Consider the following 17,984-nt stretch of genomic DNA (forward strand, 5'->3'; position numbering starts at 1 on the left):
AGAGCAGGAAGGAGGCCAGATTTAGTGGAACTATCCGTCAAAAAATAAGCCTTCCTTTCCTCTCATTTTGGTTGTCTTCCAACAGAAATACAACTCCTACAACTAGCAGGAAACACTGGAATGATATCCAAGCTTCTAGCTGAGGCATCTAGTTAAAGCCCTATTATCCAAAGAGTCTGTAATATCTAGCCAGAGATTTAACAGCAGCTTCTAGAGATTTGGCAAAACCTCACACACTGTAGAGGCACTCATTTTTTCTAGCAAGATTCACTGCTTTCTCATAATCTTTTTCAATATCCAGATATTTCTGGGAAGTAAAGCAGACAGTGAAGAACAAGTTTGTCAGCATGTTTAGTAGCAGGCTTGCTTGTATTGACCAGCATGGGGATGAAGGCAAAGAAATTTCTGTAAAAGGAGCCCAGGATTTTGGCATCCACCAGTCAAATCAAGAGTGGTTCAACAATCGTGGCATCATCTTGCTCCATGAATCTGTTTCTGCCCCTTACCGGGGCATTTCTGCCAGTTAGGTAGGGAGCATTTAACTCATTTTCTCCCGCCTTCCTCAATTCTGGCATAGTTGCTGATGTTCCCGTTGCATTAGAAGATTGTTTCTAAATTGCTCTGTGCTGGACTTGTGCATTATCACCTGCTGTCAAATGCTGATGGGGCTGGGCAGCTTCAAGCAGGCCTTAGCAGAGCAATTCATGTCGGCGCCTTGTTAAGAAGCACTTACTTTCTCTAAGAACAGGTGCAATAGGAACGTGTGTTGAGAGAGAACTGGAGCAGAACAAGTGGCTTTCAGACTTTCTTTACGATTTGCAGAGCACATAGCAGAAACTCCTTTGTAACAAGCACAAGCCTGACCACATGCTTCTTTTTCTGAGCAATCCTGTAGAAGCACTGTATAGGCCTGAGCAGAGGGATGCCAAGAGAAGGGTCCATCTAAAATGAGAATGAAGCACAAGAGACCTCATAAGAACGCAACTGTAACGGCTCACACCAAAGCTCCGTTTAGCCCATGCTACCTAGAGCACTGTCCCAGCCTCCAAACTTTTAACTTAGGGATTTTCTCAGGCTGACGTGGTTTATTTGGTAACCCTCAGTGGAGTTCTCTCTTAAGTATTTCTCCTCTTTTGAGCTAGAGCTGTTTTGTACCCACAACATCCTTCAGCTAGCAGTTGTGCCATCTCTTTAGCCAGGGCATGGAAAGCCACCCACCTTTGTTCACTGGGAACATAGCTCCAGCTAGTTAGATTTCATTACCCAGGTTCCTGCACAGGATGAGACAGCAAACAGTTACTGCATATCTCTTACACAGGCTGAAGCATCAGATCCTACCTCATCCTTGCAGTGGCCGTACTCTAAGTCTTTGATCCCAGTTGTTGTCCTCTTTGAACCTTTTCCAGGTCTTCCGTATCCTTTTGGAGATGACAGGCTGTGACCTACATACAGTGTTTTAAGATACAGGTGAGTCATCTTTATATCACACCAAGTTAGCTCACAGTACTGCTTAGCTTTTTAAAGTGTACTAACTTAGGTTTACCCTTTGTGAAGAGATGAAGCCTCATCTAGTTTCACGTGTTCAGCAAACGGTACTAGCCTGCTCCCAAAATGAAGTCATTACCGGCAGTCAAGGAGCTGGATCCTATAATCCGTTATTTTGTGCAGTGCAACAAATCAGTGCCAGAGTCTGAGGATCTTGCCCATCCAAGAGCAGCAGGGAAGGGAAAAAAGACAAAAAACACACGTTACCCCTGTAAGCTGAAACGAGCAAATCCTACTGAAATCTCATTCAGATGTTAAAGGGTCTCCTCCATGCCTGTGCAAGTGTTAGGAGCATAGGATGTAAGCAGCAGTATCAAATTAGACAGTTTTCTTTCTTTCAAAATCCCCACCCTCAATATGAGAAATTGTAGGAGCCTATCATATAGATAATATACATAAGTCTAACTTTAGAGAAAAGCCAGATTGGGTTAGTTTGCATCTAAAATTTAATGATAGAGAGAAAGACTACTCATTAACCTTCTCTTTAAAGAAGTGGTTTATCATTCCTTGGGCTTTTCCTAAAAAAAGATGTATTTTTTTACCAAGAGGTTTCTTGTGGCTTAACCGTAAGGTTTCAGTGTGGGTTTGCTAGCTTTATGTATTTAAAGCAATTAACAGTTGTTTTGCAAGGGCCAGCTGTTAGCAATTCTAATGCTTGTTTCTGCTTATTGGGGGCAGCTGGAAAGACACAGAACAGAATAGCAAGAAGAAGCCAGACTACGACTATAACCATTATTAGCCTAGATTACATTTTCCAGCCACTTCTTTGGCTTGAAAAATCTTTTGCCAACTGCCAATACCAATACAAGTATTTTACAAACCCAAATTAAAGCAAAAAATGTCTTAGCAACACAGGACCAAAGATTTGCCTATTTTGCCATCTCTTCCATGTAAGAGATTACAAGTATTTGTCCCTGCTACTTGCGTCCTCCTTGCCTGCTCCTTTTGTTTGCCCTTCTTGCATGAGGAGAGTCCCAGGGATGCACTTCCTCTGTTGGCCTGTCAAAGCTCAAATTAGCAAGCAACAGGAAACTGTCAGCAGCTGTTCCCCTGCTTATGTGCTGCAGAAATATTTAATAGGGTAATGCGCAATCACACGGAGGTGTACAGGCCCTTGGAGAAGGCACAAGGAACCTCTCACAGACTGCGTGACTTCCCACCAGTCAGATCAGTCACGGAAGTGACTCTGATATCATTTTCTCTTTGCTGACTCTAATATAATTTATTGTATTATTTATATATGTATTAATTATTAGATAAATAATATAACATAATTGTCCATCTTTGCACACCATGGGGGCCAGGTATACAGGATTGGACTAATCCATGACTTTTTTTCAGCTGCATATAGCTACAGCACTGAACTGCCTTCAAAGGAGTCTTTACAAGGCAGCAGAGTACTCTGGCTTTTAACCCTTCGTGTGGGTAGGGGTGCATTTACCAAGTGACTGATTGCTTTGTGCTGAAGAAGGTTGAGAGGCTGCCCCAAGATTTGAGGTCCAAACTCCTTCCCTCTAAAACCAGCTCCTCTTGCAAGATCCATTTCTGGGAGCAGTCAGGGTCAATAAATCTGTTAGTTTGTTTTAACATCAGGGTGGATACTTCCCTTAGAGATTATATTTCAATCCTTTATCTTATTAAGGGAAGATGTGTTTTATCCATTAATCCAATTAGCCTAGTAGATTAATAAGATTGGGCTTGCTCTGTTTCAGGAAGCACACAAATAGCAGTCAGGCATAATTAAACCTAAACTTGTAAGTAACGCTGGTAACAAGAGCACCGTTTCCCTGCGTATTCTATTTATTATTTTTACAAGCTGTGCTCTCAAATTACATGACGTGCATTCTCGATTAGAATGTCTCAATTCATGACCAAAAAGCAAAAGGCTGCCCTGAAAACGTTTACTTTCGTATGTTTATAAAATTCTCTTTGTGCTAAATATAGGCAGGTAGGTTCCAGCCCAGAATAACGTTTTCAGTACTTGAGAGGAATCTGTTCAGTTATAAAAGCATGAAAATAATCTGCCATTATTCTGACATCTGCCTTGGCAAAGCACGCTTTCTGATCAGAGCTATTCACTTGCAATTTCAACTGCGGGTTTGGGTGCTTGAACACTAAAGAGCTTTGTCCTTTAGATATATACAGCTCTTGGCATATTTTCCTGTTTGGGGACATATGGTCCTTAACTTGAAGCAATGCTCTTATGTTGCTGATACAAAAAGCAGAGAAGCTTTGAAGAAAAAAAAAGGAAAACGAAAACACGAGAAAGAAAGTAACAGGAACAAACTCCTCTGCTAGGAACAGCTCAAATGACTGCAGTAGGATTGTTCCTGTGATAACTTCTGTACGGCTAAATGCGGCATGTGGATTTCGGATAGAACGAAGCAGGGGTGGGGGGAGGAAAGGGAGCGTTTACTCTCAGGCAGCTTCACTAACTCCAGAAGTTAATGGCAATCCAGAGCAGCTAGTCGGCCATCAGCCTTGCCAAGGGCTTGCGAGCAGCCTGTGCAGAACTACATTTCCCAGCGCTCCCAGTGGGGGACAGTGACTCAGATCCAGTAAGAGCTTGTGCTGTTTGTTTGCTTGTCTGAGCAGGGCTTCTGTCTGCCTGCCTGCCTGAGGTCACCGTGAGGCTGATGGCTGATCCCTGCTGCGGCAGGCAGCCCTCCTTCCGCACAGAGCACAGTAAGTGGGGAAAACGTGTGGGGGCGACAGCCCTAGACCCACCTGCTGCCAGCCCTACGGCACAGCTGAGATCCGCAGGCACGGCAGCGGACCTCGGGCCAGCCTCCTTGGATCAAGTTTTCACTGCCTCCCTCTCTGCGTTTGCAATGATCCTCTAACGGGAATCTGGCGCGGTGGTTCCTAGGAAGGAAGGGGTTATACACCTGCACGCGTTGCATTTCAGTGTTCCAGCTACAAGCCATTCCTCTTGCCCCGACGCCGGAGACACGCGTGCAAGCGCTCCTCCGTGCAGGGCTGGGTTTTCACACGCCAGGCTGTACGAGACGTGGGGGTGGAGAAGTGACGGGCATGTCGCACCACAAAACCGTTTCAGACACGATTTCTGTGACAGTCGCCGCCCTCGCACGTGTCTGCCGAGCCTGTCGGCAGCGTGCCGAGCTCCTGCTGCGGCTGAAGCGCCAAGCTGGGATGCCAATGCTCTCCAAGCAGCTTCCCCAGCAGGCTCGGCTCCCCTTTCTCCCCAGGGATCATCCTGGTGAAGACCACCCTCAGCTGAGACAGTGGGAAAGAGAGATCCGGGGCAGAGATGTCAGAAGCCGCAGAGCAAAGCCTCCACGCTGCTGGCTATAGGAGCTGTCTCCACGCACTGACAGGAGCCCCTGCTCAGGCACCACTGGGGCTCGGGAGCCATCACGGACCTTCACCAAAAGGGCGGGCTCTCAGACTCTTCTTTGGCACTGCTTACGTGACTGTAAATCTAAGCAAACGTAACTTCCTCCTTAAAGAGCTTTGAGTCCTGTGGTTGAAAAGTGAAATATTCAAAGTACTAGTTAAGGATTATGAATTGTAGTTAATTTTTGTTTCAGCTGAATGTTAGAGACGGTAGCGTTTCTGGCTGCTTTGACATCCTGAAGCCGAGTTCAAACTGCAGTCTGTGACTGCCTGAGCTGAAAATGTGGTAGGATGCTTTGGCACAAAAACTATTCATAGCTGGAGGTGATCCAATTCAGCTGCAACTGCTGTCTCTCATCTAACTCGGGGAATTCTCTTCCGCAGCTGATATTTTGTCTTTCATTCTCTTCTGGCATCAGTGCCTTTCCCACAGATCTACTGTGTGCTGCAATAGGATGTTCAGTTGGATCAAGGCCATTACAACTGTGCAGGGAACAAACAAAAAAGCAGCAACCTTCACTGCTCTTTTCCCCAGGGATACAGAAATTTGGGACAGGAGCATTTAATCTAGTCATAGGCATTTCTGTAAGACCTGTGCACGCTCACAGATGGAAACAAACTGACGTATCTCTAAATAGACTTAGAAATTGCCTGAAACTGGGTATTATGTGTGACTGGAGGCTAAGACTAAAACAGCAACTTCAGAAAGCAAATGCCTGCATTCTGCAGGCTCTGCAAGTGGGAGATCGCTGGTAGCAGTGGGTTACTGCACCTTTTAAATCAAACTTAACTTTTTAGGGCCGCTGCATTATATTCTGTGCTTCTCTTTTTAGGCAGAGAGAGCTTTCCGTAGCTGTTGGTTATGGCTGCGATTCATCAAGCAGTGTCTAGAAGAGCTTCTTTTCTGGTCTGCAGGTTACATTCTACCTATGTTAGAAAAATGAGGTAAGTTCTCATCTGATCCTTGTGTGCAGTGACAATACCAGAGTTTGGTGCTTTTGTGTCCACTGTCACAAGTAGCCCTACCAAAATCTAACCCAGGGGTTAATCTGTTAACAGTTCAGCAATAACACGTAATTCTGTGTGAGCTCTGTAAATTGTAAGTCAAAATCTCCACTCCCCTCACTACTGGTAAGAACTGGTTTTCTCAGGCTGAAACTCTGTTAATGAATGCCTATGGTTGCTGTCCTGGCTGAAGATCTCTTAATATACAAGGCAGACTTGAAGTGATGGTGCTCACCTTGTTTAAAATAATACGTCAAACAGTCTGAAAGAAGCACATCCTGACACCCTTTTTCCAGTGATTGCTTTTCCTAACTCAGGCCCTGGCCAGCTGGCCCCTAAGGCTTCAGCTTGGTCTTTACTCCTGATGTCAGTGTGACACAGAACGTACCCTGCAGTAACGCATGTAAGCCTGATGGGAAGCATATTCAACATCTGAAGTTCAGTAGCCTTGCCAAACAGGACTTGGACCCATCCAGACTGGGGGAATAAAAGGGAAGATCCAAGTTTTCCTGCACATAAATGATCATGTCTATAAAGCAGACCTCTTGGATTAAGAGACTGGGTTACTGATCTTCTCAGATGTCCAAGACTTGAGGCTACTTGTGTAGTAGTAAGAAGTGCAATATTTTCTGCCATACGGCACCTTCACTAGAGGCTACAGCCCACCAAAGAATAGACTCAGCTGTCAAAAACTCTAGAAGCATGTGGAATACATAAAATCTGTACTGTCCATTCAGTCCCCCTGCTCTGCACAAAATAAATGTGTCCGAATAAGCGTAACACAGGTAATCTCAACACAATCTTGATTTTATCTTCCCAATTATTTTCTCACTTCAGATACTTAAATGAGCTAAAGGAAGATGATAGCCTTTGTAGACAAGCCCAGACCTCGGGAACTTTCTGCCTCTTTCACAATCTCTCCCCCTTCCTGCAGAAAGTTGGGAAGAAGTACTTGGTACCACAGATCAGTGCAGCAGGTAAGCAGGTGTCCAGAAGGAAACACCTCCTGCATCACACAGATGAAATGATACAGAGTCATCTGCAATAAGCAGCCCCTTACATGGGGGTTGAAAAATCTATCAAGCTGTGCAGGAACATTCTGCTATATGTAGCACTCCATTTGTTAACAACCAAAGACTATTTAGAGTTAGAACCTTGACATGCCAATACAAGCTCATGCTCTTCATACACATATGGTATCAACATATATCTGATCTGTTTTGAGATGATCAGGTTTAAACATTTGGGACCATGCCTTTTGAAGAGAAAGAGCTGGCAGGAAAACAAGCAAGGACTAACTGACAAAGGTTATTTGGCGTAACACAGGAAAAGTTTTCTTTGAGAGAAAGGTATTGTCTGGTGTAGGACAGAAACAGAATGGACAGCTGCTTCCCAGCTGCTTTCCAAGCATTACATTTGCATCTTGAGCAAAAGTCAAAACTTCCAACAGCTTGGAGGAAAGCCAGACTTTTGGTCTCCATCCAGGTGGGACCACTTATCCACTTGTCTGGTCCCCTCTCTCACCTGAACACGCTGCCCTGAGCCAAAATTGTGTGTGCCTTGAAGATCCAGAGAGAGCATCGCAGCTACGTGAATTTGCTTTCACCTCAGCTTTTTCTTCCCCTTTCTCCTTCTGCTTAGAGATGAAAAGGATCCTGGAGATATTCAAAGAGACGGAACAGTGGATAGAGAAGTCGGTGCTGATCGGTTGTTCAGACGAGCACACACCACACTTTGCCTTGGAATTAGGTTGGGATGACCCCTCTCCCATCTGTGTCAGCATCATGTTTGATGCACTGAGATGAAGATGCTGCCTAGGCAGCATCCCTGGCCCTTGCCGGGTGAACATTTGCTACCAAAAAGGACTCGGCTGAGTCTCTGTAGGAGCTGTTGTGAGCATGGTGGGTCAGAGGCACAGAACTGCACTGCTGTTCCTGTGCATGTGTTAGTAAAGGTGGGCTGTTGGCAAGTCACTTAATATTTGGGAATACTAGCGCTGATGTGGTATCACTTCCCCGGGAACTTCCAGAAATTGCATACTGGAACAATGGAGGGCATAAAGTTGGGATCACAACTGCAATTTATGAGATCAAAGCTTTTGTTGTTGGTTTTTCTTTTTTTTAAACAGGAGCCTTAGAGAAATCGGTCATTGAGTCTGAACTTAAGGGATCATTTACTGACTTACGGAAGGCTCTCTTCGTGGTGGATGAGAAGGACTCTCCTTTGCTGGCTTCGGTACTGCATAGGATTTTTCTGCTTTAAGGAGCTGCAATTTTAAACAGCAATCCTTCTCCTTGTCTCCCGTATTGTTTTATCGTTTAATGTGTATTGTGGAAGTACCTGCTGTACACTTTCAGTGACGTAGGTACAAACACACTACAAATTAACAGCAGTTTACCAAAATCTGCAATCCCAAAAGCAAGCTACAACAGAAAAAGAAACAGAAAAGTGGCTTAAAAATGACCACCGTGATTAGCTGTTTAGCGTCAACCTGCTGTATGTCCAGCGTGAAACATACTGATCTTATCAGTAGCCACAGCAATCCCAGTTTGTTCTCAGCTTAACAATTATCAGGCACTTGTTTTCTGTATTCTTCTAGGCAAACTGAATTTCATGAACGAACTTACAGATCTTCTCCCAGACCTGCTTTTTTAAAACTACTCACTTGTAAGCTGTTATTCTGCCAATGCCCTAACACTTAGAAGCCCTAAGAAAAGACCTGTGTGTGAAAATCTGCTCCCCTGACTCATACACAGAAATAGCTTTTGTTTCTTTTCCTGTTCTGTAATGTTTTGGTGCTTGGGCTATTTTTCAAGAAGGTGTTCAGGGCTGAAGACTCCTTAGAAAAGTTCAGTTTCCATTACTCCTCCCACAATATCCCAACAAAGAACAACTCTTCCCCACCTCCCCCAAACATGCTGCAATTTGGATGCTAAAGCAAGAAGCATGAAACATCAACTGCAGAATGTGCCGTTTTTCAAAGCAGTGCCCATAGTTCATTTACCTTTCTGAGGCTTCCGAACATAGTCAGAGTTTGTCCACGTGACTGCAAGCTGGGGAGAAGACAGCAAAGTGTTATTCAGGGAGACTGCTCTGAATCATCTCTTTGCCCCAGCTGTAAGTAGGGTTTGTGTTTGTCCCTTGCTGTTCGCAGGCCCAGGCCCTTCTCCGGTGGCACGCTTCCCACCAGTACTGCAGCAAAAGCGGGCAGCCCACTCAGAAAAACGTAGCTGGCAGCAAGCGTGTCTGCCATGCCAGCGGAGTAATTTACTATCCACAGGTGAGCACCTGGGCAGCAAAGGTAAGCAACACAGGGTCCCTGTGGCAACAAGCCAATGCTGCTGGGTCACGTGGAGGGGAACCTGTAGCAGGCAGCAGCAGTGCTTTGCATGTAGCTGGGTAATTTTTCTTTAGTGTTCATCCAGTGACCTTCCACTGGCTGGGAAAAGCAACAATTTGCATTCACTTGTTTGGTCTGAATTTCTTGCTTTGCTTTTTGATGCATTTGCTAGATGTCTCCAGTGGTTGTGACCCTGGTGTCTGACGGGAGCCGGTGCCTCCTTGCACGACAGCCCTCGTTTCCCCAGGGGATGTACAGTGCTTTGTCAGGCTTCTGTGACATGGGTAAGGTGGGCTCTCATTTAGCGCAGTGGCCTCAGACATGCAGGGTGGGGGGAGGGGCAGAATGGAGGGACATCAACCAAATGCCTGTTCACAGAGAAGGACGGACACAGGTGATACCAGGGAAAAACATAATGGATCTAAATAGATCGGTGTTCCTATTCAGAGTTCAAAATAGCTGTATTTAGCTGCAGTGAATGGGAATTATGGGTGTGTATCAGTTGCTCTAGTCCCTGATGGTAAGTACAAGTGTGAGGCTCCCCAGGTTAGAAGCCTGGATAGCTTTTTAGCCTGTCTAGAAGAAAAACTACAGGCCTCTTGTTACAGGAGGGAGAATGGCTTAAAAAGGGAAACGATGAAGAGAGGCAGCACTGTTCTGTCCACCAGCTGTGTATAGACAAAGCCAACAATGTCTCTGATGCCTCTGTTTAACAGAGGTAAGCACTGTTGATGAATTTCGTTGAGCATCTTGTTGACAGGTGTTTCCAGGTCAGCACAGTCAGACCTCCTGTGTGTGCAGTCAGGGCTGGAACGCCTCAGAAATGAGTGTGCCTACATTTTCTTTGCCACGGTTTGCTGCCCTGAGGCCAGGCCGTCCTCACCTAACTCTGGTTGCCTCTAGGTGAAAACGTGGAGGAGACTGTCCGTCGAGAGGTGGCAGAAGAGGTGGGCCTGGAGGTGGAGTCACTCCAATACTCAGCTTCTCAGCATTGGCCCTTTCCCAGCAGCTGCTTAATGATAGCTTGTCACGCATTGGTGAGACCACAGCAGGCTGAGGTGAGCAGACTCGGGTTCCCCTGAGGTATTTCACTGCCTGCCTTATGTAGCAAAACCTCTTTCAGTCCACAGACTTAAATTTGGAGACAACAGATCCTCTCTAAGTGCAGCTTGCCATTGGCTTTCTCTACAAGTGAGGAACAAACTTCAAAATAATCTGTTGCAACGTACCAGATTTTGCACAGGTTACTATATACAAGCCCAGAACACAACGCCCCTGTGTTTTTTCCTCTGACTTTTTCAGAGGAGGTACTCTCTAGTATTAATATCATATCTGACACAGAACATGCAGATTCTGCCATGTTAATTACTATGCTCAGTCACTGCTACTTTGCAGGCCAATGCCACGATGGAACAGGGCTACCTGATTTGTGGCTTCCTTAAGGAAAGCAAGACGACAAAGCACAGGTGGATAGTAATGGCCTCTGCTGTACTGGCATCAGCACTTCTTTCAGGCACGGATAAAGCACTCTGGGTATTCTAGCATAGGATCTTTGTGGGTGCGAGTACAAGAAAGGTACCACTGCCCACATTTACATCTGATTTAAGGAACTGATACTCCCTGAATTCTTTCCAGATCAGTATGAACAGCCTGGAACTAGAGGAAGCCCGTTGGTTTGGCCTGGAAGAAATCGTGGAGTGTCTCAAGAGAGCGCCCGGATCTTCAAAGCAAGACAACGGTAGCTTTTTACCCTGGTTCCCTCCCAAACAGGCCATTGCTCACCAGCTGATTTGTGAGTGGGTTAAGCAGCAGACTTCCCAGCCAGCTTAGGCATGACGTTGAGCCTGCGATTCTACCAGAACTACAAGAGCTTGATACAAAAGCTCCCAAAGTTACTGAACGCGAAGTCTGTGTAACAGCGAGGACAGCACCAGACTGATGGCAGTCTTACACTCAGACACATAGATTTACGTAGCCATTTCTAAACTGATCATCCTCAGACAATTCCATGTATGGTGGATCACCTTTAAGATCCCAAGACTTGCAGTAAATGTACAGTAAAATTCTTGGTTCCAAAGTTCAAACGTACTGTGACCAGCTGCTGCTGTTGCCCAGGAAGCAACAGAACCGTGAACCACTGGCATTTATATCCCATTTTCCTCCATTTTATCCAGCTTGGGTAGGTATCAAACACTTTTTCCAGAAAAAAAAAATAAAGGGACAGTGGCACCTTACAGCATTCATGTCTATATGGATCTAGAAGAACTATCAAAAAACCAGAAGAAAAGCCACTGCCTGTATGCTTGCCCCTTCTTCTGTTTCCCTTCCCATTCAATCTTCCAGTTTCATATAAAACATACTATTTCTTCCGCAAATGTTAAATGGGTTTCTACTTTATGGATATATCAAGTATCTCTAGAGGCATTCTTCCCACCAGTAAGCAGTGTTACTTCCAAGGAAGAGAGAACAGAGCTATCTGGTGGTAGAGAGTGGAAGAACAAAACCTACATATAAGCATATTAGAAGAACACACAAAATGCAAAGGTGAGAGGAACTGCTGCAAGAAAGCTCCGCACTTCCAACGAGAAAAAACCTGAAAGGCACAACGCCCCTTACACTGTGCCGAAGTTTGTGGCTTGCCTAGACAGCTGGTCTCATTTTACTGATAAAATAACACCACTTCTCTGGAGGGAGAGAGACAAAGAGACAGGCTGGGCAAGGAAAGCTTAGTGAAAGAGACAGATTGAAGTATGTTTGATCTGCTGCTGATGCAGGCCAACAGTCCTTTCTGCCTGTTTGATAAGAGTTCAAATGCCAAGATTGCAAAGCCATCAGTACAGAAACCTGAAGGGGGAACGGGAATGTGTCACTGACCGCCACCATTAGGATTCATTGCAGGTGAAAGACCTTTTGAGCAATGGTAAAAATACTGTGTCATGACACCTGAGCAGTAAGTAAAAAAGGTGACTTTCTCACACTATTGAGACGCGTCTTGTTTCCCCAGGTTAATTTTACTTTAGGAGGTTGGGAGGGGATTCTTTCAGGCCATGGTGGCACGTACAAACACCTATCCCACCCTAAATTTCAGTCAATAAACCCTGTATGTTTCATATTTATGAACTCCATCTGTCAGTCATCCTAGTAAGAATGTACCCTGGTACAGCCAAGGACATTGCTTCCTCCGCTCCAGCCCAGCCAGACACACCACAGGAGCCCACACACCACTCAGCTGCAACACTCCTGCATCCAGTTTCCTTTGAAACATGTCTCACTGTCTCTCTTCATAGTAGTTCCTCCTGCTTTCTCTCTCACCACACCATTTTACTTCCCCAGCATTTATCACGTCTTCTCTCATCTCTGGAATCTGTCATTTTCATTTTCAGCCTCGCTCCTTTCTTCCCCTTCTCTGCAGCAGAAGATTCAGGGAATCTACCCACCACTTCTCATCCTCCTCCTTCCTTCCCAGCTCACCCTGACGTAGTTCATTAATGTGCCCCAAGCTTACTTCCAGCGTACAACATCCAGCTCCATGTACCTAGTACTTTTTAATACCCACACAGGATCTGTTCTCCCAGTGGCAGAAAAAGGACTAAGAAGTAAAAGCAGCAAAAAGTACCTGTGAGCGAAAGGAGGAATGGCTGTGTGTCTTCTGCAGCAATCTGAGCTTTCTGTGTTTCGGTTTTGTGCTTTTACAGTACGTATCTGCAGTGTGCGTCTTTGTCAAGCCAGCTGCAGTGCGATCAGATTCAACATCACAGAAAATTCACCTGTGTTTGGGGAACACTGTGTTACTCTGCTTATCAAATTATGGTTTTTAACATCAACGTGCAGGCTATTGTTGAGCTCTCACTGAAGGAGAGCAAGTACTGACTGAGACCAGGTCCTTCTGAACTGTCCCTTCTACACCACTGATACACTGTCCCTTTGGGGTGGGGGACAGAAGTGGCCACCACAGAGGAAGGCAGGGTGGTCACAGGAGGTGCGATAGTTACTGCTGCCCCCTTGCTGGATGCTGGTGGGCCACACACTGCCCAGGCTGAAGCTGCTAGATGCCCACAGAATTCAGGGCAACTCTAAAAGATCTGCAGCCTGTCTAATACTCAGTCTATACCAGGCTTTATCAGATTTCATCAGTTACTGCCTGTTTTCTACAAGAAGTATGTTAGAGGAAAAGCAAAGCTATTTTATCATTTATTTGCTTCTGTGATTCACCTTTTAAAACACAGTTTTAAATGTCTGCATATTCCTTGTAATTATCAGTAAGAAAAAAGTCTTCTCAATTTAATCCTTTTTTTTTTTTTTTTTTGGTAGAGCAAGAACAACTACAAGGCAATATTCTCATCACATCTTTTGAAAAGCCTTAAATTTTAAACTGTTTTACAAAATTGTTAATCCATACCCTTTTGACTTAGGTATGAAACAATAGTGGTGGCCTCTGTTCCTGGTGTTAAACCAGGAATGACTACAGGCAATACACATGTATGAACAGAGCAGAAAAACAAGGCGAGAAAGACGTAGTTCTCACTTGCATTTGCCTCAGAAATCTGGCTGAAGCCTTAGTAATACTGCAGACAAGACAGAACATGCTCCCTAAAGGCAGGTGACCTGGAAAAAGAAACAGGCAATTCCTGACAGATGCTTCAACAAAACACAGAAGGCTTTCCATGTAAAAGATACAGGCAGGCAAAAGGGACAAAGCAACATACTTGTCTCAAGAACACACCCCTTAAATGAATCCTCTCTGGGGACACTTACTTGTATAAATCACCGAGACTGCACTGCTTTCAGAGACTGCAAGGGCTTGGGATTTGCAGCAAGACCTAGCAGTGAAAAGCAGTCAGCCTGTGGCATTACAACCCAGTTGTTTACAGGTATGACCAGTCTACATACATGGGCAGCTATAATATACTAACGTTCACCTGATGAATTTGAAATAGCTTTTGAGAAAGCAATGCAGGCAGGTTCAGAACAGCATTCCACCTACCTACCAAAAGCAGCAGGGGATAAAAGTTATGTTTACCTTCAACATGTACCAACAGAGGATTAAAGTAACTGAACCACATGACACAACTATCTCTGACTGAGGGAGCTCAGAAAAATCTCACCTGGAAATGGTGTGGATTGAGAATTCACTTACCCCATGCTCTCCCATCACCTTGGGTGCTCTGCGGCTGCATGGAAAGGTCACGTTTTCCTACCCAAAGGGGTATTCATCCATTATGAATGGCAAAAAGTCTGACTTCAGCATTACAGGTCAAGGAGGAACCTCTTACATCAAGAAATTACTTCACCTTAAAACACGCTCTGAGACACGGTGGACACATGCCAAATCTGATGTTTAGCCTGAAGACCCTGAACACTTAACAGAACACCCTGACAACATGACTGTGTTAAATCAGGTTATCATTCTACAGGTAACCATGAGCAGTTCAACTCTGTCAGCTGCAAGAGACAGGTTGTCAGAACAACCTGTAATTACACAAATACAGTTCCTGTGCTTCAGTCTGAAGCACTGCTGAAATGAATTCAGCAGCCGCAGCCTTCAGCTCCCATTTAAAACTCGTTCACTTTTCAACTTCACAACAGATGGCAAGCAGCTGTGTAAGGGAAAAAAATACTGCCAAATTTGTGCAACAATGCATACACCTGGGAATGACAGAGCACCACCAAAACTACTGCTGTTTAAAAAAAAAAAAAAAAAAAGCTCAGGATGCCAATGCGGATATTGTGTGACCTGCACTTTCTTTAAGACCCATCAGTGGTATTTTGTAGGCAGTCAGGTGCACTCACTCAGTGACGTCCAGATTCATCGTTACATGGAGAAACTGAAGCTGGCATCAGCTGTCACAAACATGAGAAACACCGCAGCAGCAGAAACACAAAGCTGCCCCAGCTCCCTCACAGGCAGAGCAGTATTGGCACAGAAACAGAAAATGCTGATACAACATCCCTCTCCACTGGTCCCTGTGCTCAACTATATGTAGCATCTTTTTATACACTGTTCTCCACAAAACCTCACATCTAAAGAAAATACAGATACAGAGAGAAACAGCAGAAGTTAGGAGGCAAGGCAGAGATTTTTCAATAAGATTTGAAGTGATTGGGGGAAAAGAGTGATACACAGTAAGGTCATTCTAATAGCCAGAAATGCAAAGGCAGCCCTATCTCTATTCGTGGAAATGTTGTAAAGGCACTGAGAAGATTTACTAGTATATGAATAGAAGAACAACGAGGTTTGCCATAGGGGCAGAAACAAATTCACATGTTGCTTTTATTAATAACTCTAAGAATCTCAACAAGATCTTTTAAGGAATGGGAAGCTGAAAATTCATAAACGATAAGGTGGATAATGCAGTTAGGGTGCTAAATAAACGTGTGTTGGATTAAGGCAAGAGGAGCTATGCAGCTTTACCTATGAAACTCTGCTGATTTAACAAATACTGCAAAACCAAACAGACACCACACAAAATTCAGTAACTGCGATCTATCTGAACAACAAAAACCTGGAAAGTTTTTATCAGTGAAAGACAATACATCTACAATTACAAGAGATACACAGTAATGATTTGAGGAAATATGATAATTAAATATGGCTCCTGTTATTATGCAGGATGCAGAATGCCTAGATTAAACTAGATCGTATCCCAACACTATATGGCCTTATAACTGCAGATAAGGTTAATAATGCTCACCAATTAAAAAAAAAAAGTCTAGTCTTAACTAATTTAGATTAATATCACTGCAGTCATTGGATATCATTACTACTTTTCCCCACCAAATTATAAAGTCTTTACTGGAAATATATCACTTTGTGCCTCCTACCTGCAACAGTGGTCAAGTCACCTACATGTCTTTTTCTGAATAAACTGAGCTTTACTTTCATGTTAGCATTGATCTTCACTTCCCATTCTTGTATGCTTGAAAAATTGTGAATATCCATCTCTGAGTGTTGACCCACTTAAGTACAGGTTGTACTCCAAACAGCAATCCACGCTTTACAGAGGAGTAACACACAATGGGACATTCTTCTGCTTCAGTTAATCAATTCTTCACTAGTTTTGCACCAGAAACCTTTAAGTTGTTCATGACACCCTTTTCCATGACACTGTACTGCACAAGACAGTTTCCCAGCTTGGAAACACAGCCAGCACGTATTCCTATATCTGACTGTTGTTTCTATCTTATTTCAACAGGACAAGTCGTTACTCTAAGAATTCAAACACAAAATAAACTGAATCACAACATCAATCTCGGTTCTGTGCCCTGAAAGCACAGTTTTGCTGTTGAATTAATTATCTACTTTTGGCACCTGGAATTCATAGTAGGATACCTTCTCTATCCTCAGGAAGTGGTAATCAGGTTCCTCAGCTGTTGGCTGAGGAACACACTTGATGCACATCAGCTAAGCTTCACACCCCGACTTCATATTCTTGAGCAATTCATTTTTTTCAATAACTCTGTATTCTGCTGTTTAAGCTGAGAACTCCAACTGCCCTCCATGGTAATACTTTCTTAGGGGAATAAACAAAGTTGGAAAAAGAAATAAATTTCCATCTTAGACCTGCCAGAACAGATGCTCTTGTGTTCCATTCCAAAGACACAGATTGCAAGAGGCAGGGCAGCTGTTGCTGCAGCTTTTGCAGCATCCCAGGGGATCCCTGAGGTGGTACAAAGGGCCTGCCCTGGCTCCTGCTGCTATTAAAAACAAAATCCAGTTTCTCATGAGTTGGGTAAGTAGCTGCAGCAGGAGCTGTGCAAACATTCATTATAAAAATGCTTTTCTGCCACTGCAACTAACACATGCCCTGGAGATAACCGTCAGTCCTGTACTGCAGTGTTAGACAGGAAAGGCTGGAGGCAAGCACCACGCAGGGAAGGTGATCTTTCATGGCAGCAGGGCCAGCTGACATCCACTTACACAGCAAGGATGCTGAAACTGGTTTATTTGCAGGAGTCTGACATAAGCACAGGGATTAGTATCACTGACACCAAACTGCACTTGAACAGAGCTAGCTGTAGTTAAATACCATTCCTTGTGAGCAACACCTCCTCCCCACTGACCAGAAAGGAGTTAGACTCACAGTGGAAACATTGCTAGCCTCTGGGCTGCACACTTCTGCACATCCTTCACTAACACACCAGAAAAAAAAGGTCCTCTTCCTTAGGCTCCTCGCTATTCCATAAAGCTTATTGGTGGAAGGAGTGGCAACAGCTAAACTGCCCAGGTGTTTAGAAAAGTTTTAACAAGTCAAAGGTCTCTGCTGTCCTCTGTGATTAGTTTTGATCTCCTCTCTCAAGATGAAAGAGCCACTGTTTGTTTTCTTGCTTGAAACATACCAGTAAACAACTATGCCATTCACAACTGGGACTTCAGGGGTCAAGCCACAAACAAGAAAACTACATTTCTGGAAAGGGTCAGAAGTTCTAGGATGAACAAGGGCTGTACAAAAGGCAGATGCTCAAGTGAGCGAAGTGAATAAATTATGTTGGAATGCAGTTCTAGTTAAACTAATTTAAAATATAATGGAAACTTTGATAGCAATCCGTTGAAAGGGAACCACACTACACTTGTCTTCCCTAATTAATTCCATCAGGCTTCCTTCACTAAAAATACTCTTTCAAAATTAAAAGCAGAAATGCCTCATATGTTACTTCAAAGCAGCAGAAGAGGCAGCATGGAAATGCTTATTCTTCGATGGGAAATTCTCTTGTGAGCAATTTCAATCTTGAAGGTCTC

General features: G+C 44.2%; 1 protein-coding gene and 1 long non-coding RNA gene across 3 annotated transcripts; one reads left to right on the forward strand and one right to left on the reverse strand.

Moving 5' to 3' along the window:
- Positions 1-334: 334 nt before the first annotated feature.
- LOC119154138 lies at positions 335-9,055 on the reverse strand. Of its 2 annotated transcripts, none has more exons than XR_005106344.1 (4): positions 8,912-9,055; positions 1,544-1,698; positions 1,339-1,442; positions 335-942 (listed from the first exon to the last, which is right to left on the reverse strand). It is a non-coding gene; the product is annotated as an uncharacterized LOC119154138 (long non-coding RNA). The 2 variants fall into 2 exon arrangements; XR_005106345.1 differs by lacking the exon at positions 8,912-9,055 and adding an exon at positions 4,273-5,726.
- NUDT13 (nudix hydrolase 13) lies at positions 3,944-12,356 on the forward strand. The gene is made up of 9 exons (XM_037401395.1): positions 3,944-4,230; positions 5,736-5,847; positions 6,745-6,884; positions 7,549-7,656; positions 8,036-8,142; positions 9,062-9,187; positions 9,420-9,531; positions 10,151-10,305; positions 10,883-12,356. The coding sequence occupies exons 2-9, from the start codon at positions 5,765-5,767 to the stop codon at positions 11,075-11,077; spliced, it is 1,026 nt and encodes a 341-aa protein (XP_037257292.1). The 5' UTR covers positions 3,944-4,230; positions 5,736-5,764; the 3' UTR covers positions 11,078-12,356.
- Positions 12,357-17,984: the final 5,628 nt, after the last annotated feature.

This window comes from Falco rusticolus, chromosome 9, assembly GCF_015220075.1.
Source record: "Falco rusticolus isolate bFalRus1 chromosome 9, bFalRus1.pri, whole genome shotgun sequence".
Classification (NCBI taxonomy): Eukaryota; Metazoa; Chordata; class Aves; order Falconiformes; family Falconidae; genus Falco; species Falco rusticolus.

Excerpts from the sequence above, each read along its gene's own strand:
- NUDT13 (XM_037401395.1), top strand. The coding sequence starts at position 5,765 with ATGGCTGCGATTCATCAAGCAGTGTCTAGAAGAGCTTCTTTTCTGGTC. Across the intron at positions 8,143-9,061 it reads ACTCTCCTTTGCTGGCTTCG|GCCCAGGCCCTTCTCCGGTG; the intron begins GTACTGCATAGG and ends TGCTGTTCGCAG. Across the intron at positions 10,306-10,882 it reads TGAGACCACAGCAGGCTGAG|ATCAGTATGAACAGCCTGGA; the intron begins GTGAGCAGACTC and ends AATTCTTTCCAG.